Source organism: Leopardus geoffroyi, chromosome D2 (assembly GCF_018350155.1).
Source record: "Leopardus geoffroyi isolate Oge1 chromosome D2, O.geoffroyi_Oge1_pat1.0, whole genome shotgun sequence".
Lineage (NCBI taxonomy): Eukaryota > Metazoa > Chordata > Mammalia > Carnivora > Felidae > Leopardus > Leopardus geoffroyi.
This window is the reverse complement of record NC_059334.1, coordinates 68,628,029-68,652,560: the sequence shown is the minus strand read 5'-3', so window position 1 is coordinate 68,652,560 and position 24,532 is coordinate 68,628,029. Positions and strand designations below refer to the sequence as shown.

The following is a 24,532-nucleotide window of genomic DNA, read 5'->3' as shown; positions in this document are numbered from 1 at the left end:
TGGAAGGGCGCTTGGGTGGCTCAGTCAGTTGAGTGTCTGACTCTTGATTTCTGCTCAGGTCATGGCCCCGGGGTCATGGGATCGAGCCCCACGTCGGGCTCTGTGTTGAATGTGGAGCCTGCTTAATAAGATTCTTTCTCCCTTTGCCCCTTTCCCCTGCTTGCACTCTCTCACTCTCTCTCATAAAAAAAAATTTTTTTTTTAATTAAAATAAAGGGGGTGGGGGTGCCTGGATGGCTCAGTTGGTTAAACGTCTGGCTTTGGCTCAGGTCATGATCTCCCAGTTCTTGAGTTCAAGCCCCATGTCAGGCTCTGTGCTGACAGCTTGGAGCCTGGAGCCTGCTTCAGATTCCGTGTCTCCCTCTCTGCCCCTTCCCTGCTCACACTCCGTCTCTCAAAAATAAATAAACATTAACAATTAAAAAAAAAAAAAAGCAAACTGTAGAACATTCTGTGTATAGTGTGATCTAGCCCGTGGATATGACCATGGCTACCTCTGGAGCTGGTGAGAAAACTGGAGGGAAGAGACACAACATTTAACATATACTTTATATGGCTCTTATTTAAAAAAATTTTTTTAACGTTTATTCATTTTTTGATAGAGAGACAGAGCACAAGTGGGGGAAGGGCAGAGAGAGAAGGAGACACAGAATCCAAAGCAGGCTCCAGGCTCTGAGCTGACAGCACAGAGCCTGACACGGGGCTCAAGCTCACGGACTGTGAGATCATGACCTGAGCTAAGTCGGACGCTTAACCGACTGAGCCACCCATGTGCCCCTATATGGCTCTTATTTTTTAAATTTGTCATAATAATCTTTCACACTTTGGGGAATGAAAAATAATAAAAGAGACATGAATTACAAGGTAGCAGAACTTATTCTTAATTTTTGCTTGTGTGGGTCATATAGATTCCAAGTTCTTGGAGACTTGTGTTCCATTTCTCAACTGCCCCAGAATGCTCTGCATGGTGCCATGTTATCTAGTAAGCGCTGCTCAGTACCAAGGAGTACTCTATGAAAATGGAGCATTTGGAGGACAAAAACAGTAAGAAATGTTTAAAAGGAGATGAAAACAAAAAGAGAAACCTGATGGGAAGGGTGAGCATCTGTACTGACCAGCCCCTCCCTGGATAAGCAGACATGTGGTCATTGGTCATCACATAACCCATTCTTCTCGTGCTTCCTTGTGACACTTTCCCAAATGACACCTGCCTAAGCACTCTCTCAAGCAGCTGCTACTTCTCCTTTTTCTCGTTGCTTTCCAACCTCTCAAAGTCAAAGCAAAGACTCAAAGATGATGCGGAGTGGGAGTCACTGGGTTAGCGATAGTGTCAGAAGCTCCCAGGTGCCCTCACTCTGCCCTGAGACTTTAGTTAACTCTCCCCTTTGAAAATGTGTCCTAGTTGATTTATTATTTAAAAAAAAAAATTTTTTTTTTTTGAGACAGAGAGAGACAGAGCATGAGCAGGGGAGGGGCAGAGAGACAGGGAGACACAGAATCCGAAGCAGGCTCCAGGCTCTGAGCTGTCAGCACAGAGCCCGACGCGGGGCTTGAATTCATGGTCCGTGAGATCATACCTGAGCTGAAGTCGGACGCTTACCCGACTGAGCCACCCAGGCGCCCCTGATTTATTATTAACCTCCCTTCCCATCCCCCTCCAACACTTCCACCATTAAAACACCAGTGATCCAAGTCAATCCCATATTATAGGTGAAAACACTAAGGCTCAGGAACCCCAACCTATCATTTCCTGCCAGGCCTCTGCATTTGCACATTCCCTGCCCGAGGCCCGAGCCACCCCCTTCTCATTGCCCCCTACCATCTGGTCCCCTGGATCCCCAATCTCCATTCTGCCTGTGGCTGGGTTGATTGCCAGGTGGGTTCTGACAGTACCTTCCACTCCAAGGGCCTCCAAGAAAAGTAGTTTTACCTCCCGATCTTTCTCTCTGTCTTTTATTGACTTGTTAATAAAGGACTTGTAGTGACTGGGAAAAAAAAAAAAATCACAATACATCCTGGGGATGGGTTGTCTGAGATTACGCAGTCATCCAATAAGTAGAATAGGAAGGAAAGGGGACCACGTCTCTCTCTGTTCAATGCTCCTTCCGTCAACTATATTGTATCTGCCCCAAATGCAGTCTCTTCAGCATCATTGCCTCACAGAAGCTCGTCCTTCAAAGAACAAACAAATGTTTTGGGAAGGGTTGGGATAGGGAAGCCAGTAGCTGAAGAAGTTCATTTCTGCTGACTTTGGGCAGCCACTGGGGCCTCTGATCCCTGCCTGAATAAAGCCATATGGTCAGAAACAAAGCATTCCCAAAGAGGGAAATCAAGTCTTTGCTCTGGCTCCCAGGGCAATGCTGCCCAAGGCCTGATACCATGAGGTATCTGGTCTATCATGGGAGAGTGAAATTGCAAGAAACTTTAAAGATACCCACCTTGCGTGTCTCAGTCATTACATCAGACATTAAACACAACAACAAAATGACAAAAGGCCCTCTGGAGCTCCTAGGTGTGTCCATGGAACGATCATTTCCTGGAGCTGAATTCTCAGGAAGGACTGTGTATTTCACCTACCTAGGGGAATGCTAAGTTCACTGAACACATCCTCGGGCTCCCAGGAAGGCAAAGAGAGGGGCTGTTTCAGCTCCACTTCCGTGTATTCCGGTGACCTCACATCCAAAGATTTTACTTCCATGTACCTGGAGTTTTCTGCAAGACATGAGCCAAGGCAGAGAACTAATGAAGCACAACAGACCTCAAAGATTCCCTGCAATTCTATTCTTGCACTGTGTGATCAGGAATGGTCCCTTGCACGGCTTAATAACACGAAGCTAGGGCAAGGACTGCTAATTAGGTCCAAAATGCTGTAATTAAGAGTTTGCTCCACTGCCAGAAAGAATGCCACACCCACGGACCCTTGGCAAACCTTTGCATTGGGTCTGTGGGGGATGGGCTGTTGCCCCTTTGGGCTGGGAGGATCCCTACCTTGCCCCCCAACTCACAAATCACTCCATCCCTGCAGGCAGAAGGGCAAAAATTGTGCTGACGTCTGTAGGGGCAGAGGCTGACAGAACAGGCAGTGCCGTTTCCACCCCAAGCTGGTAGAGCAGTGTTATTAAATATGAACTCCAAACACTGGGTAAGCTAATAAGCCATTAACACCAGTGCATGTTGAGGCCTATCCGGCAAACTAAAGGGGTTCAATCAGGGCAAGGTGAACAGTTTGCTCTTTCTTTGCTCCTGCCTTCTGTAGACACAGCCCGGGCCTCAGTGTTTCTCTGGCAACAAGAAGGCAGCGCGTGGCAGTTTCCATGGAGACTCGCAGGTGGAAAACAGCTCAGGTCAGCTTGACAGGGAGGAAAGCCGGAGCCTCCAGCTCCCTGACAGGCTCATGCCGGCCGCAGGGCGCTGGGTGGAAATGTCTCTTTTCAAGCCTTTACTCAACGGCTTCTGTCCCCGACTCTCGGCCCCCCTACTTCAACCTTCCAAGTGCCGCAGGCTTTCTGCGAAATGGAGCTCTAGTTATTTCCATGTGGAGAACACTGAGGGCTCCTCCTCCTCTGCCCCCCCTCCCTCCCGCCGTGGCCCTTGATGGATCTTTGTTTCCACTTGGCAGAGAAGACAGGGCTTAGCCTATTTTAAACTCCGTCTCTCATGATGTCATAGCGCCGGGCACAGATACAACATCACCTGCAATGGAGGCGGAGGACAGTCTGGGACAAGCCTTGTTTCACCACCAGGCCATGGAAAAAAAGGGGTCTGCGGTGGTAGCAAGGGGAAGCGGCCATACCCCTCGGCAGCACCTTGATCCTAACCTCCGCCCGCTCCTGGCTGCTTCCTTGCCTCCCTGGCTGCTTTTCCCGCCCCCTCACTCGGGCCTCACAGAAATAACAGCCTGGGTGGTCCACCGTTGTGCAGCCATGACAGGCTGCTTGCTGACCGGAGGACCCGAAGCTCCTTGGCCTGATAACTCAAAGCTTTTGCTAGGTTTTAGTTGCCAGAGTCCACCTGGGCTCCCGTAAATTCAGAGAAGTCTGCCCTATCTGAGTTTGCTTCTCAGAAAACATGTGGCCTCCTATCTGATTTCCTTTACACCGTTTGCCTAAAAGCGCTAACCGTTTAACCAGGCCTTTAGAAGCTGGCTTTCTGCACCGACTTTAATGCTGGCTGAAACCTTAGTCATGTTCATTCCAGCCTGCACATGCCCACACACCTCCCTAGGTGAGCAGTGGTCCCATCAACCCAAGCACACAGGAGAAAAGGGAGGTAGTTACCCTGGGTGGACACTCCTTGGCAAGCCTGGCTTTGGAGGTCAGTTTCGGTGCGGGGGCTGGCTTTCCCCTCCAGGGGACCGCCTTCACATGCCCCATCTTCGGGGGGCCCCCCGGCCTTGCAGTCATCGAGAGGTGGGCTAGGCTGCCGGGCTCCCTCCTCTGCTGGCTTAGGGGAAGACATTTGCTGGAGTGGAGGGGCCGGATGAACATCGGAGCTCTCCCCTCCCTTTGCCTGCTTCTCGTAGCAATCTGAACCCTCCAGTGAGAGGTCTGTCTTACGTTCAGCTGGCTTCTGCTCAGCGTCCAGATTTAGGCCAGGCATTTCCACGTCCATGTCACTGGGACAGCTCGTGGAAGCAGAAGGCAGATCTTTGGGTGACTTGAGGCTGAGTTCCGTAGCCCCGTTACCTACAGGCTTCACACACTCGTTGGTGAAATCCTTGGTTACGTCCAGGTCTAAGGTGGACGTCACACAGGGACATATTTCTGGGCAGATTTTGTCCTTCTGGTCAATGGGCACAATTTCTTCCAGTTCTGGGATGTCTGGTTCCATAATAAAATCTTCCTCCTCCCCAACCTCGTCCACCGTAACCAGCTCCTCCATGTTAGTGGGATACCAGCTCTCCCCTTCTGCCTCACTTCCACTCTCCCAGTCTTGCTCCTGAACAAAAATGCAGAATAAGGGTCAGAGAGTGATTGAGAAGCAGGTCATAGTATTCAACCAGAGCGCACAAACCTTGACCACAGGACCCCTAAAAACCAGAAAGATCCTGAGCACTCTTACTTCTGCCTGGGAACATTTGCTGGCTAATGAGGAGCTGTAACCCACTCAAGTCCCACATCACTGATTCATCTCTAGGTTGGGGCTCAAAACAGCATTTGGAATAAGCCCTTAATGCTTCATCTACCATGTTTAAAACGGCACAAAGAATTTCAAGCCCTGGTACGTAATAGGTGCTCAATAAACAGTTTTTAAATGAGTGAATGACAAACTTACAAACTCTAAATAAATCAACTTGCTGGAGCTATTTCCTTGCATGTAGGCCATCACTGAACGTAACAGTAGCAAAGTCCCCCCACCCCACCCCCACACTAAATTCCCCCAAGGTCCCTTTCCCAGCAAGGGTGCAACCTACACAGCCATGGCTCATACTCAGCCCCTCCTGAAACTTCTCTTCACGTCCCCAGCAGCCAGATTTCAGAGATCAACTTCCTTTCCAGTGATACCCATCTCTCTACCTCTCCTGACCAGAAAGACACAAAGCTGGCCACGTTCCAAACACATTTCTTTTTGCTGAGGCAGCCCCAACACTGTAAGTGGATGTTTTACTTTAATTAAAGTCAAATAATCTTTGCGAGCACAGTAGATGTTTTGTTAGTCCCAGGGTCTGGGCATGCTGAAGTCAGGGCCCCAGCCTGTGCATCCAAAGCTCCCCTCTTCCCCCAGCCCCTCCCAAGGGACCTATTTTGGGATCCTGGCTCTGAAGCCTGAGTCTTTTTTGGGCACATGTTTTCTCTTACGAGCACAGCCAAGTCGTTGGAGACTGAGGCAGAGCCCAGGCATATGGTAAAGAGCTCCTTAGTAAAGACTGTGCAAAGATCCCAGGGAAAACCATTTTCCCAAAACCATTCTGGCTTCATTCGTGGAATCACAGGTGGGGTGTTGGACACATCCGTGCAGAGAGCGGGGCATCACAGGGCAGGATGGGGACTCCAGAGACGTGGTGCCCAATTGCCATCATGCACATGTGGCTCTACGCAAACTTTACCTTTGTCCTTGTGTCCTCTGCATCAGAGGATTCTGTTTCTTTCTCCTGCCTGCCCACTGATGCGGTGCTTTCTTCCATGCCCTCCTGCTCCTCTTTTCCAGCCTTACCAAAGGAAGAACAGAACAAACCAAATCAACAGTGAGCAGTGGCAGAGAAAAGAGGGAGTGCCAAGAGAAAATGATGCTGAGCACAGCTAACAGTCACCAAGTGTGTTTTCACAGACACCATTTCCTTTATCCTCACAAAAACCCCTTGGAGGCAGGTGCTATGATCTTCATTTTACAGATGAGGAAATTAAGGCTCAGAGAGGTTAAGTAACTTGCTCAAAGTCACACAGACAAAGGAGGCACAGAAATGTCTTAATGGCTGGACTGATGTCTTTAGTGGGGCAGAAATCCCTGGCAAACTGGGTGCTTTTCGCTGTTATGAAACCTACAGACAGGAGAAGTAAAGGGACCAAGGGTGAACTGGCCCTAGGGTTAACAAACATCATGGTGACATCTCCCCCAAAGATCTGTTGTGGCCATAGAAGTCCCATCCAGGGCACTTATGAGTAGGAAGGGGGCGGTCAGCCAACCAGTGTCCTCTCACCCCTTGTTTGTCCTCTCTCTTTCCTAGAGCTACAGTCCAAACTAGCAATCCCCTCCCTTCTTCCTTCCTTCTATTCCCTCCCTCAAATTCAGTCCCTCATGATAGACAGTGCTCATGTCTGAGAAAGCGAACAACTAGAAGCAGGTGTTCGGTTGGAGAATTAGCCTCTGAGCAGCCTTGAAAACAGGGTCAGCGAACACTCATCCTCAGGTCAAATCTGAGCTCCTTTTACACAATCTGTGAATTAACAAGGCTTTTCACATTTTTAAATAGTTGCTTTTTAAATGATTACATAAGTGCCTACATAATATCTTCACGTTGGCCTCTTGGCCCACATAGCCTAAAACGTTTGCTGTCTGGTGCTTTGTAGAACAAGTTTGCCAAACCTCATTTTAGAAGTTTTTGGAGGATACTCTCCCCTGACTTAAACTTTGGCCACCAGATCAGTGACTCTTCCTGGACTTTCTCAGGGGCCAGCTGCATCTTCCCGACGATTTTGGCTGAGGTTGGCTCTGAGTAAGTGACTCTAGTTCTGATTCCTTACAACTGGACACACCCCTCTGGCGCTGACACAGAACCAGCTGGGGCAGGAGCTCAGAGCTGACTGGTTTAACCAGTTATTACCAGACAGGGGAAGAGAGCTAACATCCTCAGGTCCTTGCTCTTTCTGGTATTTGGAGCGGAAGATTCCAAGCTCTACTCTGGTCTTCCAAGCTAGCCTAAGTGCAAAGCAGCTCCAAATGCCTTTTTAGCCATCAGAATCCATAGCTTCCACCAAAAGGAGACATCTTTTATTGTTATCTCCCTGAATAAACTACCTATGGCTCTCGCTTGTCTGAGTAAGTAACGCTTACCCTCCCCAAGCAAATTCCTCCAGCCACACTCCTAGGTGGACACAATACAGCCCCCTCCAATTCCAGTTGGGAGAGGCAGGGGCAGCCTGGCCGGACAGAAGCACCTCACCATTTGCATCTAGGTGTTTCTTCCCGCAGGCAAAGGAAGAGCAGTGCCTTCAGTGTGCCCCTCGCCCTGGGATCACATCAAGTGAGAGAAGCAGTTTAAGGGAAGCCAATAAATGCAATCAATGCACCCAGCTGCCCGTGCCAGCTCACAGACTAAGATATTGGGCCCCAACTGTTGCAAGCAGAGCTCTGCCTCCACAGAGCTAGGCCTACGGTTAAACCACCTCCTAACTGGTCTCCCCCTTCTGCCCTGTAGCCTCCTCCCAAGTCTATTCTCCCCAAGGCGATCAAGAATGATGACTCCACAAGGCAAAAACTGTCCTAACCTCACCACACCTTCTTGCTTAAATATTTCATTTGTTTCCCTTTGCACTCGGGGTAAAGACACAAATCCGTAACCTGCCTACAACCTTGCATGATAAGGCCCGTTGACAAACCAGACCTACGTCTCAGCATTCTAACCCTGGCTGTCTCTGTTCCTGCAACACTGACCCTCAGCCACAAGGCCTTTGCACATGCTGTTCTGTCTGTTCTCCTTCCTTTCACTCAGTGAAACCCACCATTCCTTCAAATCTCAACAGTCGCATCTTAACCCAGGGAAGCCTCTAATTCGTTGCCACCTTAACAGTAGTATATACCTCCATCTCCTTCTTAGCACTTAACTCATGCTCTTCTACTCATCTGAGGAATTATTTGATTAGTGTGTCTTTCCATTAGACCATGAGCTCCTGAGATCAAGGGTCATTTCAGTTTTCACTCAGAACTGTAGTCCCAGTGCTAGGTGCTCTGTGGATATTAGTCAATACGAGGATGGAGACTGGAAGGAGGGGGTGGAGTGGTTAACTAGCTCACACCTGCCTCTGGCATGCTTAGGTCTCTGTCTAGGCTCTGAACTGAGCATAAGTAGTTTTTCTGTTTCTCCCTTCTATGGACTGCCTATACTGGGGGCTGCATTCTAGGGAACCTTGGGCTCCATCTGGCCTACAGACATGTTCTAGTCTATACAGTTTCTAAAACGTGGAAAAATTTCAGAGATACGTGGATTTTGGTGCTGCTCTTTAAAAAATGGGGGATCTAATAGCACCCGGCTTGCATTCCTGAATGGCAGCCATAGAACAGAGCTGCGGAGTGGCTAACTGCCCCCAGTAGACAGGTACCCCCTCCTTGGTCTGCCATGATTACTTCTTTCCACGTTGGCTTCACCCCTATTACCAGGTCTGTGTCCCCTTCCTGGCTTCCTTTCTCCAGGCATCTGGGTCTATAACCCTTGATCGCCCTTCCAGTAAGGTGGAGGAATGTTTCCTACCCATGTTCACCCTACTCAGTGACTTGATCTCTTTCCTTCTTTCTATGGTCTTGTGGTCAAGGTTGAGTCTCAGGTGTGGACTTGGCCACTTACAAACACTGAACAGCACACACACTGGCCTCTCCAACATGGGCACTTTCTCCAGACATTTTAGAGGTTTTGAATGAGCACAAGCTCATTAAAGCCCTATGACAGCCCTGTGATCACACCCATCTCACCAATGAGAAAATTGAGGCCCAGAAGACAGGGAGTGACCTGGTTCTCAGAAGCCAGGCCTTTGTCTCCAGAGTCTGGGTCAGTCATTCCTTTCTTCCTTCAGCAAATACTTACTGGGCACCCACTCTGTGTCAAGCCCTGATTTCGGGACTGGGGACATAGCAGTGAGCACAGCAGACAAAAATTCCTGCCCTTGTGGAGGTTATGTTTGGAGGCTATAGGAGACAGACACTAAATAAAATAAAGACAGACCAGGGGACAGGTTGGACCTAGGAGAGTTTGGCAGGGAAGGAAGACAAGTGAGTTGGGACACTGTGGTTTTATGTTGTGGGATTTCTCTCCAGGAATAAACTTGGGGGGGGGGGAGCAGAACAACAAGTGAAAGGTGGGGAGGAAGGAGCCACGTGACTTTGGCAGGGGAGGGGTCTCAGGCAGGTGAACATCTGTAAAGACCCTGTGGTGGGAAGTGTCCGGTATGTTAGAAGAAGGCAATGACACTGTCCTCAGCCAAGCTGTCTTCCATCTCCAAGTTCAGTCACTGCCTGTTATCCGACTCCTGGGGCAGCCCTGGAGGATTTGGGTTGTTTTCAAGATTGTTATATACACTTTGAGATCAGTGAGGGAAAGTCTATGCTACTGATATTCCATCAAAAAAAGGGTTTGGGGCTTCCTGGCTCCCAAACCCACGGAAACAATCCATTGGGGACCCCAAGTCCCCACCCACTCCACTCTAGGGCTATTAGAGGCAGAACCAATTAAAGAGACAGAATTTGTGGAAACCCATGGGGCTTTCTGGGCATCTCTTTTTTGCATCAGGGCTCTGGGGATGACCCATAGCATGTGTCACCTTAAATGGGCAAACCGATGAAAGCAGGTGGGTGAAATAGTAGGAACAATACCGAGACTGAAGAAGAGTCTCAGAAATGTGGGTAGGCTTGTGAAAGGGAAGCTCCATCACTTTGCCATGGGGACACAGGGGGCTGGGCTGCTGGCGTGTGTATGAGGCCCAGGCTTGAGCCCTTGGCTCAAGGGGCTGCTGCTCTCTGTCCCTCTGTGACTCTTTGGAGGCACTGACCCATCACCAGCCCCTTAGGTACCTCCAGGTGTAGACACACTTCTTAAAAACACCCTCTGGTTCACAGGTCCTCGGGATCCAGTTCAAGTCCTCAGCAAGGCACACAAAGGCCTTTGTGGACCCACCCCACCCAGGTCCCTAATCTCACCTCCTGAGCAACCCCTGCTGTGCCAGTCAGGAAAAACCGTGGCTGACTTTGAGATGGGCGAAAAGACCACAGGGTGTTCTTTCCACGGACTGCTGGGCAGTTAGCTGTCCAGCACACCCTTTCCGGGGTGTCCCATCCTTAGGAGTTGGGGCCTTTTGTTATCTGGAACTATTTTATAACCCTGCAAACTACAGAAGACGGATCGTAGTGCAAATGATTCTTGTTCCTAGAGATGCAATTTTACCTGCTGGAGATGCAGCTGGCTTCCCGTGGAAAAGGCTTTATGTCTCTTAGCAAATTCATTTCAGCGTTCTCAATTGCCTTTCCATGTTGCCTGTTCTTTGGCTTCTCCTTTGACCCAGCTTTTACATCTTACGGATCCCTCATTAATTAATGGGTTAAATAACATCTTTGACATGTATTCATTTTATGTTTGCACAAGAGCCAGGGTTTTACCGTTTAAAAACATTATTCTTTAATATGCCCTAAAGACACCGCCATGCTGAGTATCTCTAGATTCTTGAAAACAGTCTTCTTTTCTCACTTTTGCCTTCGCTGCTTCCCAAATCGCTTTTGTCCCCACTTTCCATGCCTGGCCAAATGTCACCTCCTCTGTGCTGCTTTCCTCCTCTCCTGGTGCAGAAGTAACGCCCACAGAACAGCCCATCCGCTACTCCGCTCCAGTATGGGTCCCACTGACGGTAAATCACTTTTGGTAGCTCTCCTTCTACCATTAGACCTTGGTCTCCACTACAGCCTGGACCATGTCCCCTTCACCTTTGGACCCCCTGTGCCTAGCCTGCTACCTGTCAAAGTGGCCTCCCACCAATGCATATAGGAGTGAATGCAGTAGTGAACAAAAGCGTGACTCTTCAGCGACCATGGCCTTGAGAACTGGGCTCCTTATTTCAACTTAGTCACTGTCACTAACTCCTGAATCAAACTAGGAGACAGGCACGTAGGGTTTTTTAAATTGAGTTCCTTATGAAGCACCCCCTCCCCGACCTCCACGATCCCACTCCTACTTAAATGTAGGTGGTTTTGGGAAAGGAGGAAGTATAAACCAAGCCAGGATGTAAATTTTGTACCCAGAGTCCTCGCGGCTCACTGTGTGAACCGAAGTTATATAGCAGGTTATAAGCTCTTCCAGACGCTTGGATGAAAGGTGCCAGCCAACTGCCGAGCATTTTTATTACAGTGGAAGTAAAACACTGGACAGTGTCTAGGGAGGCACTCCAAGCCCTGGGCACTCAGTGTCACGTAGTGGGTGGTGGCTGCTTCTCCTTTACCACCTCTCATTGAAGCCCCAGGGTCGGCAGATGCTTTTGGCAGGAGAAAGAATGGAGCAGACCAAAGATCTAATCTCCCTGAGCAGAGTCCGCGACACCGCAGGGCACCTCCGCTCCGGGCACAAGGGTCCACAGACGGCCTTTGCATCATGTCATGTCGCTGCCTAACTTCTAGTAAAGGTAGCCACGCGCCAAGGGGTTTGGATCCCGATCGCTCTGTCATTTCCTGACCGTGTGTCCTTGGACAACTCCCTTAAGCTCTCTGTGCCTCAGTTTCCTTATCTATAGCAATAATAGTATTCTTACCATTATTACCTTATACAGTTGCTGGCAAGATTAAATAACTTGACTGAGACAAAGTGTTTAGTACAGTGCCTGGCACAGAGTAAACATCCAATGAGTGTTCCATTCATTCAATAAATAAATGTTCATCATCATCATATTAATATTACTGTCCTCGGGAACCTGCCTCTCCTTACCTGGGGAAGAGATTGCATCGTTACCTCATTCCCCGCCATTCTGCTTTCTTTTCTATCATCAGCTCCTTCTTGGTCTCTATCAGGTCTCTTGGTTCTGTTTTTCTCACTCTGCTTAGACTTGACGCTCTCAGGGGCCCTAGTGACCTTCGGCTCCAGCCCGTCTTCCTTGCCTGAGTCCTCGGGGTGGGGGTGTCTGCTCTCCCGCAGCCTGGCCTCCTCTTTCCTCCTGGACCTCCCGGGAGCTTCCTGTTGCTGCTTTACATACTTGTCCGATTTGCCTTTGGGCTCCTTCCGGTAGTAGCTGTCTTCTCGGCTTTTGTAGCCCAAGGCGGAGTGCAGCGGGCTGGGGGACCCGGGCCTTGGGTGCTTTTCTCGGTGGCCCCTCCCTCCTTCCAGCCGCTCATCTAACTCCGTTTTGTCCAGTTGCCAGGGGTAGTGTTTGCGATCATGTGGCCACGCGTCTGCCCTGTCCCTCTTGTCCTCTCCATTCTCCCTCCAGGGGCTCGAATCTCGCTCTTCCTCCCTTCTGGCATAGGGCGAGTGCTCCCACAAGTCCCGGCTGTTGCCCCAGTCGGTGCGGGTGGGGCCCAGAGGGCTGTGGGAAGAGCTGCAGGAGGTGAAGCTCGGCGTGTGGGACCTCGGGGACAGTGACCGGCTCACCGGACTGCGAGACCGTGGCCTTTCTGGGCCGTATCTGTGAAGGAGCCAAGGAGTGTGTTTTATGATCTGCACGTCCCCTGCCCCCATGCACAGATATGCCCAGTGGACATACTGTGCACTAACCCCATGTGGCCATACACTCTTCACCACAACCGCACAGCCAGCACAGAGAGTGGTGCAGGAGAAAGCTTTTCCTCCCCTCTGGCTTCTAAGGAGGAGGATTTTCCCAGAGTACAGTCCTGGCTGTCTCTGCCCTTTTACTCATTCTGCTTCTGGGAACTGGGATAAATAACTGGACTGGTTAGGCTCAACTCCATCTTTCTTCCTCTTGGAAGGAAGCTAAGCTCAGGGGACAGGCAACTCTCCCTCTGGATGTGTGTGTGTGTGGTGGTAGGGGGGGAGGCGGTGGTTGCCCTGGTCTAGCCTGGTGGGCAAGGCTGCCTGACACTGGGGTTCAATTAGCCAGCGTCTCGACTACAAGACCAAAGCCACAACTCCACCTGACTTTTACCATAATGAAGGCAACCTCTTGGCCTCCATTTTTCTTGTTTGTTTCTCATCTCAGTTTGTTCAGGTCTTGGGTATAGTAGAAGGATGCTAATTACTGGGGGGGGGGGGGGGACAAGAGTGAGGAGGGCAGGCTCAGAGATTCCAAAACCAAAGAACTAGGAGGGCACTTTAGGGTTGGAGGGAACCTTAGAGCTCTGACCTGCTTGTGTTTCAGATGAGGGGACTGAATCCCAGAAAAGGGATTCTCAATCTGCCTAAGATTCAGAGCAAGACCTAGTTCTTCCAGACGCTCCGCTGAAGAACTGTGGGAAGCATGATCTGCCTTTAAACGCATCTTTAAAAAAAACCCCAACCAACCATTTAAAAAAAACCCAAACAAATAAATGGGGATCCCAAACCTGAGCAGCTAGATACATACAAAGACACACACACACACACACACACACACACACACTCCCCAGCCTCTCTCTCTCTGGGGATTGTTTGGTGATTAAGCAGATCTAGTTAATCATGTACCCATTATTCTAAAAGAATGGGCAATTTTCGTTTGGTTTCCAAATACAGAAAAACCAGACAGCCCTCACTTACCAGGGGACACCCAGAGGTGGCTCCCTAGGACCAGGCTGCCTTGACCATCAGTGGGGAAACAGCCTGGACCCAGCCTGGTGAGAGCACTATCTGTGGCAGCCCCAGGTAGAACCATGGAAAGTGCAGGCCAAGTGCTGGCTCCTGTGGTCTCCACCTTGGCTCTCCACAAGGGCTGTTTTCATAGGGCAGCGACAGGGGGAAACTTGTACCCCCAACTTGACACGGTCCCAATTTCAGTCGGAAGAAAGGAGTTGGAAAACTGAATGCATTCAATGTTCAGAGCAGGTGACTGGGCAAGTCACTACTTTTTGGGGGTTCACCTACATTCCTGTTCCTATATCTACATTCAGCTCATGAAAAACCAACAGCTGGCTCTAAATAGAACACACACACACACACACACACACACACACACACACACACACACTGACTTTAAGGTTTTTTAGCAGAGTGTAGCCTTGCCCTAAAGGGCCAAATATCAACAGAATCCCTTCTATATTCCTTTCTAACAAAGGAGGTGCAGATGAGAGGAAGCCTACCATCTTGCATTTTCCTGAGGCTTAACCTGAGCAGCAGTTGTGGACGGCATCTGGCATGTGGAAAAGTAGGGCCCAGAAAGGCTGATGGACGGGGCAAGGGCAGGGCACAGTGTGACTCAATACCCGTAAGAATGAGAGACAAGAGAGTGTCCCAGCTGCCCAGAATCCTCCATGATGCCCAGAGCTGGGGCCTCACCTGTCTGCTTCCCGGAACATGTCCCTCTCCCTCTGGGAATGCATGTCCTGGATGATGGCAGCTACCGTTTTCCCGGGTTTCTAGGCAAAGTCAGAGAGGTCATCATCAGACCAGAGACAGCCATGCAAATACCAAAGGGAAACAGAGAGGACTTGGGTCCATTGCCCGGTCCACCCAAGGGGAAAAAAATACCTTTTTAGAGGAAGAAGAAGTTTAATCCAGGGAATGAGGAGTGTGAGCATAATGCTGAATGGAGGGGCCCCGACATTTTGGGTACCTCTTTATTGTAGAACATTTTAAATATATGCAAAAGCACACAGAATGGTATGTTGAACCCCCATGACTCCATTTCCATTGTCAACAATTCTGACCAACCTAGTTCATCTGTACCCGAACCCTTTCCCCACCCCATAGAATATTCTGAAGCAGATCTCAGACATAATATCTTCTCATCCATTCTATGAAGACACTGATATGGTTCAATAACACCATAGGGAACCATCCATGGTGCTTCTGGTCAACACATCTTGCTCTGTTTAAGACAAGGGTGAGAGGCCAAGCCCCATGCTGTTCCAGGGAAGTGCTGGCATACTCAAGGGGATGTACCTCACCTTGAGAATCTCAACCCAGGAAGAACAACTCTGCTTGGCCTCTAGCTGCCTGAGTGATCTGGGGTCAAGGCTCGTTGTCTGTGGGAGGCTCCCTTTCTCCACCTATAAAGTTCAGATAATGAGGCCCATCTGGCATCCACCAATAGCCTCAGGGCACAGCGACTAGGCTGATAAAAGCCACAGGTGCTGGGCCGACATAAAAGGAGCTGTTGGAGGGTTTCACACCCTCTGACCCCTCTGTGGCTGTTTTCTAGGCCATGCCTCAAGAGTCCTGTGAAGATGCTGAAACTTTCCAGATGAGCCCTTAACTTGTCATAGCCAGACCCTGTCCCAGCAGCCCTGATAGTTTTCAACATTACTGGGCTTTCCAGGGTCTGCTTCCCTCCTCACCTGACTCCTTTTGCCTGGACACCCTCTCAGTCTATCTGACTCTCCTCATCCTTGAAGGACCTGCTCAGTAATCTTTCCCTTCTTTATACAACCAAGTCATACTGGCTTTTGCCACTGAACTTCTAGGAGCTCCCAAACTGATGCACTGGCTTAAGTCTTGTATAATTTCCACAAGAATAATTTGCCTCTTCGGTTACACAGGAAACTCTCCCCAAGTGAGGACCAAGCCTCCTATCAGCTGTAGCTCTCAGCATCATATCTTACATGAAATCAGTCACCGTCTGCTGATTTAATCTTCCTGCGAGCACCACAGGAACACACACAACTGCTTTTCAGGGCCAGAGACCCCCTCTGTGGCAGGGAAGCTGGCAAGACCAGTGGCCCTGAAACCAAGCCCTCTGCCGCCAAACTGCCTGGGACCCTCAATCCCACCCCGAATCTACTGACAGGAAACCTCAGTAGAGGGAAACCTCTGCTCCAGAGAACCTGAAAACTCCCCTGACGACTGGGAGACACTGGTTTAAACTATCCTAAGTTCCCTTCTGCATTTGAGACACTATGATTCTGGAGAAGTCTCTATGGAACAACCCAGAAAATAGCTCAACCTTCTTGTCTGAGTCTGCAGGAAGGAAAACTCACTTTTTATTGTTCCTTCAGATTTACTCTTCCTCATTCATTCCATGCATTTGCTGGATACACGTTATGCGAAAGGTTCTTACCCAAATGCCCTGAGGAATAGAGCCTTTGCCGCAAAGAGTGTATAGAGAGACATGATTATCAGCATGAGGAAATATTCAAGACAGGAGAAGAGAGATACCTTAAATCTCTCTTTTCTCTCCCTCCACATTGCCTGGTGAGCAAAAGGTAAAGTTAGAGGAAAAAGACCAATCAAAATTTCCCCCCACCTCTGCAAACCCTGGTGGGACCTCAAGCGGTGGCCCCTTGGGCCCAGAGACACATATGGATACAGTGTTTTGCTGTCTACCTCCCTAGTGGGCCATTTCCCCTTTTCCACCTCTGCTCTGGGGTGACACAGGCCTGGCCAGTCACAGCAAGGCCTTCCCTGGCCACAGAGATTGGTTCAGGTAAGGACATGTGTCCCAAACTAGCTCGAGCACAGACAAGGCCTCTCAGCACTTACGAGGAAGCTACTAGGAAAAACTCTGGCTCTGTTGTTGAAGGAAATGGGAGGCCAGAGCTGCTGAAGTCAATGAAGCCACCACGCCACCTAGAGGCTGGAGCCGGGGGCCATCCAGGGGGACCCCAAAATAAAGCAAAGTGAACAGAAGGCAGAGTGCAGAAAAGCCAAGTCCTAATGATATCACTTAGGCCCTAAACGCAGCTGTGCCCGCAGCCGCAGCCAGGGTTACTCCTGGACTTTTCATTTACATGAGCCAATAAATTTCTTTCCTTACTTTAGTTGATGAGCTTACATGAGACAAATTTCTGTCACCTACAGAGAAAGTCCTAGCTGGCTTATGTCAACCTAAGGGCCATGATGAATGCATTGCTATGTAGTTAAAGTAGGTTTTGATATGCTTTCTATTAGAGGCATTGTGACAGTTTGGGAGCAGAAAATCCTTCCTAAAGGGTAGTTAATGTGTTCTAGACACGTTGCAACAACTCCTGGGAGCTTGTTGGAAAGGCAGAATCACAGCCCTGCCCCAGATCTACTGAATCAGAAATCTTAACAAGACCTGTAAGTGACTTGTATGCACATTAAAGTTTGAGAAGCCCTGTTAGAATACTACCTGCTGCTTACTAGCTGGGTGACCATAAGCAAATTACCTGATTTCTCATGTGGACAATGGAGACCCTACTAACACAATATAGAAGTGTAGATATTGTGCAAAACCAAAACAGTCCTAGGTTTTAATCATGGCTCTTCCAGCAGCTATGATCTTGTGCAAGTTACTGAACTTCTATGAGCCTCGGTTTCCTTACCTATAAAACTGAGATAATACCTGTCTGACAGGACTGATGTCAGGATTACAGAAGATAACGTATATAAGGTGTTGGGCACGTGACTTGACCCAGAGTACCAGGACTTGATTAAAGGTATATTATTCTTGTTATTATTGTTGTACTGTTATAGTTACTGCTATTATCCACCCTACACACCTCATAGGGGAAGGTGATTGCAAGACTCAAAAAGATAATACATGGGAAAAAAAAGTGCTTAAAACCGAAGAACTCAAGGTGGAGTCCTTTACTGATCTGGCACCTAAGGTTCACAGATGTAAAGCACCTTGTCTAAGCTCCTCAAAGCAGGAAGGGGTAAAATCTAGGCTGCACCACCACCCTCCAGTCTGAAATAGGTCACATGGTTGTCGATGGTGCTGTTTTCCCTTTCTTCCTCACACCAGACTGTGAGCTCCTCCACAAGCTTGCTATGTCTATAACCATGGTGCCTGGTCCAGTGGGCACGCAGTGAACATCTGCTGAATGCAGACCTTGACCACGTGATCTCTTTAACACATGGTGTTTGCACCATCCTGAACTATTTCCCTCAGTAAGTATTGCAGTGCCTCAGTACCTTAATTTAAAAAGCTGAGTACTGCTGTTCATCCGAATTAGATTCTTACAACCACATCTCATTTAGACACCAAAGATCCACTGGGAATTCAGTGCAGAAATTCAATTTTAGCCTCCAGGGGAGAATCCAGGAGAACAGGAACTTTGGCTGGGTACATAATGGGATAGGACCTTTGATTTGTTGAGAAAAGCAACATGCTTGCATTCGCCAGAAAAAAAAAAAAACAAACCCAACCAACCAACCAAACAAAAACCAGGTGCTGCTAGAATTGTTGGTGAAGGATCTTCAGAAGCAATAATTGCAAGCAAAGCTGAATCAAGACTGGCAACTGACAACAGGCTGACACATTACCATGTACGTACGTGGACTTGTCAGATCCTAGCAACAACCACTGAGCCTCTGTCTTCTGCCTTCAACCTTGAAGGCTGATTAAGGGCTGTGGGTCTTAACCAACTGGACCCTATGTAAATATGGAATAAGCTGAAGCAAACTAGAAGATCCCTATTAAAATGGGACAGTAGAAAGCACAAAATGACAAGTAGATTGAAATATAAATATGAGGCGCATGGGTGGCTCAGTTGGTTGGCATTGGATTCTTGATTTTGCTCAGGTCATGACCCCAGGGCTGTGGGATTGAGCCCCACATCAGGCTCTGTGCTGAGCACAGAGCCTGCTTAAGATTCTCTGTCTCTCTCCCTCTGTCCCTCTCCTCCACTCACATTCTCTCTTTCTCTCTAAAATTAAAAAAAAAAAAAAATACATACATAGCAATAGTTACAATAAATCCAAAGGGACTAAGTGCTCCAGTTAAGTGAACTCCTTCCTGGAAACCATTAAGAAGACACAATCTAAAGACAAGCATGGGCAAATGACCCTAGAAGAAACTTTCCACCACAGAAGACCCAAATGGAATAGCCAACGAGCATAGGAAAAGGGGCTCAACCTCAATTAGTAATCCGGAAAATAAAAAATAAAACCATGATAAACCATTATACTCTCCCAAGACAGGCAAAACTTAAAACGTCAGATAACAAAATGTTAGCAAGAATGCAGGCCGCTGAACACCCTGACACTAGGAGGAATGTAAATCTAGGACAACTAATTTTGAAAAGAGCTTGCTACTATTACCTAGCAAAGTTCAGGGTAGGCATGCCTTGAGATCCAGCAATTCCACTCCCAGTTATGTATGTGCCCCTAGTTATATGCCCCTGTACCCGTGTACCAGGATACCGTGTTCAAGAATGTTCACGGTAACCTTGTCCCTAATACCCTAACACTGGAAACAGCCCAAATGTCCACAGACAGTGGAACATATAGATAAATTTATAGTCGGACAATGGAAATTTACATAACGATGAAAATAAATAGACACACCCAGCATGGATGGCAGATGTTGAATGAAAGAACACAATATAATTCCATTCATGTAAAGTTCAAAAATAGGCAAAACTAAACAATCACCTTAAGGGAGGCATAAGTGGGTTGTAGAGCTGTAAGGAAAAGCAAAGAAATGATCATCCCCCAAGTCAGGAGAGTGGAGAGGGAGGGGTAAAGCTTGAGGAGGGACTCAGAGGGGCTTCTGGGTGCCGCCGGTGTCTTATTTCTTGACTTTGGTGGTGGTTTTATGGGATTTATGGGATTTCAACCATTACTACTTTTAAAACTATACAATACATAATTAGTCATTTTTCTGAATATATGTTATACTTCACAATAGAGCAAGAAGAAAGGAAAAGAGAAAAGAAAAGGAAAGAAAAGGAAAGGGAAAGGAAAGGAAAGGGAAAGGAAAGGAAAGGAAAGGAAAGGAAAGGAAAGGAAAGGAAAGGAAAGAAAAGAAAAGAAAAGAAAAGAAAAGAAAAGAAAAGAGAAATGTAGAATAAGCTAAAACAAACAAGCAAAAGCCCTGTTTGGAATTATCTGAATTCATCCCTGATAGTCATTCTGACAGTGGCCAATTCAGTCATGTGTTGCTTAGGAGGATTTCTATGGGGCTTAAGATATAATTATAGGGGCGCCTGGGTGGCGCAGTCGGTTAAGCGTCCGACTTCAGCCAGGTCACGATCTTGCGGTCCGTGAGTTCGAGCCCCGCGTCAAGCTCTGGGCTGATGGCTCAGAGCCTGGAGCCTGTTTCCGATTCTGTGTCTCTCTCTCTCTGCCCCTCCCCCGTTCATGCTCTGTCTCTCTCTGTCCCAAAAAAAAATAAATAAACGTTGAAAAAAAAAATTAAAAAAAAAAAAAGATATAATTATAGAGGATGGAGGAGAGAATAAGAGATCAAGGCAGGGCAGTAGTGAGAGAGGAAGTGAAAATTACTGAAGACCCGTACTTCAGTACAGAAAAGGGAGTCCTATTCAGGAGGTTATACTCAGAGCTCCCACCTCTGAAATGCAACCACCTTCCCTTTCTTGTTTCATCCTTCAAGACTTCCCCTGCAGAATCCTCCTTGGGTCCCAGGCAGCTAGTCATCCTGTCCCTAAAATCCCTTTGCATTTTGTACTCACCTCAATAAGCATTCCACATTATAATGGCTGGACTTCCCACGTGATATCCCCAAAGGCAATGGGCAATTTGAGGACCTTTCCTTGTCCTCTCCTTCCCGCCAGCACTTAGGCCAGTGCCTGACAAGGAGATGCTCGGCTGATGCTTGCTGAATGACTGAACAGTCAGAAAGTGCTTTACCTTCAGCTGCAATTCCTTGTATCTCTTGGACATCCGAATGAGCAACTTCTCACCATTGATCATGGCAGATTTTTCTTGGTAATACTGGACCATGGCCTGGGCAGCTTCTGTGTAAGCCATCTCTAAAAAGGCCTAGGAAAAAATGGACGGACATATACTCAAGTTGACTTGTATGGTCTTCAACAAAATTCAGTACCAGGTATAATTCTGTGTCTACGAAGTTCAAGAATAGGCAAAACGAATCAATGCTGATAGAAGCTGGGGCTGAGCTCCCCTCTGGGGCGGGGGTGAGGTGCTGACTGGGAGGAGCATGAGGAAACCTTCTGAGGTTCTGGAAATGTTCTCTATCTTGACCTGTGTGGTAATTACATAGGGGTACACATGTAGAAAAGTAATACACTTGAGTATACTTTAGAATATATACTTTATACCTCAATAAAAAGAAAAAAGACCAGTATAAGAGCTCTCTTTGATCCCATCTGTTCAAAGAGACCTATTTATTAACTTCACCCAAAGAGTTCATTATAGGATGGCCCCTCCCCTGATCCCCATGGTTACCAATGATTCTTAAATTATGTATGTCCATCCTGTGCTATATCATGCCACAGGAGTCCCCCTGGGATGGGAGGGTCCATTAACCCACAGTACCCTTAGGAGTAATAGGGGGGACAGTGGGTCTGTTGTACAAGTGACCTTGGGCTGATCCCTGCAAAATGTGCTATTTTGTTGTGATGATGACAGAAGACAGAGACACAGCCATGGGTATTTGAACTCTCACTTTCTTTGCAAAGAAAGAAAAGTACTAAACAACTCAGGGGCTCCTGAGGCTTGAAAGAAGGCCATGCCTTTTTGAATTACAGAGAGAAGAAAACCCTCAGTTATATCTCCACAGCATTTTTCCTCTTTATTTAACTGTTCTGATAGAACACAAAGAACCAGGCTTTGGCATTCAATCAGTGTCTCCAGAGAGCTTCTAAATAGACTGTTTTGACTGACCTGCTGGTTTACCCCAATAGCTGCTGCAGCGGTTCACTGTCATTATCGTTTCTTAAATTCGTTTCATTTGTACTATACTGATTGGTGCACTGATCTGGTCCCTTGATGTTGGAAAGGAAAAGTGGTCTGTGACAAGAGAGCCCTCTCTGTGAGCCCTATACTCCTGATTCCTTGATCTGAGTGGGTTAACCAAGCTGGTACTCCATCCTTCACCCACATTTGTTTTTGAATCTCAGAGATGCTTTTCCCTGCTGTCACAGTCTATGGCAGATGTGTGGGAGATGAACAAGTCAAGATTCTTTAGCGTTTTATTTCAGATTCTTCCACCCAGTTTTCTAAGTGCCTCTTTCTTGATGCAAACATTTTAGCACCTCCAGCTCTCAACTGTCAAATGGGAATAATACTAATTCAGTGACTCCCACTGCATTAATGTTGCAAGCTGAATTTTGTACATTTACCCAAAATAGTCAGAACAAAGAGACTAAGTGAGTAGTCTAAGCCCACGTTGATGGAGAAAGACCACTGATGATCTGATGTGGCTCTGATCTCTAAAGTTCATGCCTTAATCAAGAAAAGGACTTCTATGTCTGTTCCTCTGGTTCACAAAATAAAAATATTAACAAAAGATAAAATATTTTTAAAAAATTCTTATTTCTGACCATTTCTCGGTATAAACTCCTCCTTTAACTTTAGAAGTGAAGACAACCATATTAACCCTCAAATTCTCAGTCAATCCCCACAGGTTAAGGGTTCTTTGTCCTTGAGACTTACCAGGCACCCATCAATTCCCACCCACTCTCCTGCTATGAGACCCAAGGGCCTCTGGTGTTAACACCAAAGATCTGTGAAAAAAACCTGTTCCCAGTTAGCTGTTGGCTCACTCCAAATACAGGCCCTCAGATATCAGAAGCTTCTAGCATTAGCTCAGGGGGTTCATAACAGTGAAAAGACTCATGTCTATGGATTTCTATTTTGGGGGCCAGTTAGCTTTTCTGTGTTAAGGAGTACCTCACTCTGAAGTACCGCCTTACCTCTAAGCAACTCACAAAGGCCCGTACCCATCACAAGAAGAGTAAAGTGAGACAAGGGTAGACAAAACACCACCACCACCAAAAACCTCTGTGCTGTCCCAGCAAGAGGCCAGCTGTGTATTACCTCTTTAAGAACAGCTTCTTTAAAAAAAATTATATAGTTCCCCTCCACCCATGTGGGGGTCTGTCTGGTACATAACAATGTGAAATTGCCCAGACCTACCTGATTAGTAGATTTCATGAGGATGTAATTAGTGACCTTTCCAAAAGGCAGCCCCAGGTTAATGACATCATTTTCCGTGCAGCTTCCTTCAGGGAGATTGCAGATGTGCACCACGCGGCCAGCACCCGTTTTCCGCTGTGCAAACTGATGGGAACAAAGAGCAGAGGCTGGTCTTCAAAAGACACTTCTCTCTGGCCCTCTATTCCAGATGTTCCTAATGGCCATCTTCCCCCAAATAATGATTGCAGGGATATAACTTCCGAAATTAATGCAGAAAAAGAACCCACTGACAGACACATACAAAATATCAATTTTATGCCATCCTTTTATAGAAAAGATTTGCAACAGTTTAATTTTTTTTTTTACATTTGTTTATTTTTGAGAGACCGAGTTAGACAGAGCACCAGCGGGGGATGGGCAGAGAGAGAAGGAGACACAGAATTTGAAGCAGGCTCCAGGCTCCAAGCAAGTGGTCAGCACAGGCCCCAACGCAGGGCTCGGACCCACAAACTGTGAGATCGTGACCTGAGCTGAAGTCAGATGCTCAACCAACTGAGCCACCTTAGGTGCCCCAAGATTTGCAACAGTTTAATGAGCAATCACATCCAGGGCCGTCAAAGATATGAAGACATGGGCTTATCCATGTGTCACTGTGGGGAAGCTGTTCAGCTATGATCTCTTGAGAATATACTTTAGCAATATTTAATGAAACTTAAAGTATAGATAGCCCATGATCTTGCCATCCCACTTTTGGGAAATCTATCCTACAGAAATAAATGCACCAATATATAAAAACCTATGCACAAGGATATTGCTGTTACTTATAAGGTGGCAAAACATTCTGGAGACAGCCTGGATGTCCAAGACTAGGGGAGTGTTTGAGTAAATGATGGTTCAAGTACCGGAAAACTACAGAGCCACTGAAAGGCAGAGGTAAATGAACTGATAAGGAATAATTTTAAAAATGGTTAAGTAAGTGGGGTGCCTGGAGGGCTCAATCGGTTAAGCACCAACTCTTGATTTTAGCTCAGGTCATGATCCCACGGGTCGCGAGTTCGAGCCCCACATCCTGCTGCAGATCCTCTGTCTCCCTCTTTCTGGCTCTCTCCCACTTACGCTTTCTCTCTCCGTCTCAAAAACAAATAAACGTTAAAAAAAAATGATTAGGTAAAAAACAAGCTGCCAGGCAGCACGCGCAGTACAATGCCATTTTTTTTAAAACAAAACAAAAAATCAGAACATATGAGAAAGAGATAGATAAGACAAGTGTTATAAAGTTTTAATAATTATTGGAGTCGGGGAAGGAATATACAAGGGATAAATTATTCTAGTGTCGATTGTTCTGTATGTTTGAAATTTTTCACAATGAAAAATTTGTTAAGGATATCAGCACAGACAGAGAAAGGCAGGCCGGGCAGGATACATATCAACCTGTCAACACTAGTTGTCTTCAAAGAACAG

General features: G+C 47.4%; 1 protein-coding gene across 6 annotated transcripts in view; it reads right to left on the bottom strand.

The window, feature by feature from the left end:
• RBM20 (RNA binding motif protein 20) overlaps positions 1–24,532 on the bottom strand; it is a 196,894-nt gene that overhangs the window by 13,091 nt on the left and 159,271 nt on the right. For 5 of the 6 annotated variants that reach the window (XM_045438875.1, XM_045438880.1, XM_045438879.1 and 2 more), the window contains exons 6-12: positions 23,072–23,215; positions 20,822–20,953; positions 14,606–14,685; positions 12,113–12,806; positions 6,047–6,148; positions 4,278–4,938; positions 2,578–2,712 (exon numbers count right to left, since the gene is read on the bottom strand). In XM_045438875.1, the coding sequence (XP_045294831.1) occupies positions 2,578–2,712; positions 4,278–4,938; positions 6,047–6,148; positions 12,113–12,806; positions 14,606–14,685; positions 20,822–20,953; positions 23,072–23,215 (1,948 nt within the window). The remainder of the gene's footprint in view (positions 1–2,577; positions 2,713–4,277; positions 4,939–6,046; positions 6,149–12,112; positions 12,807–14,605; positions 14,686–20,821; positions 20,954–23,071; positions 23,216–24,532) is intronic. The other variant, XM_045438876.1, reaches the window with a different exon arrangement.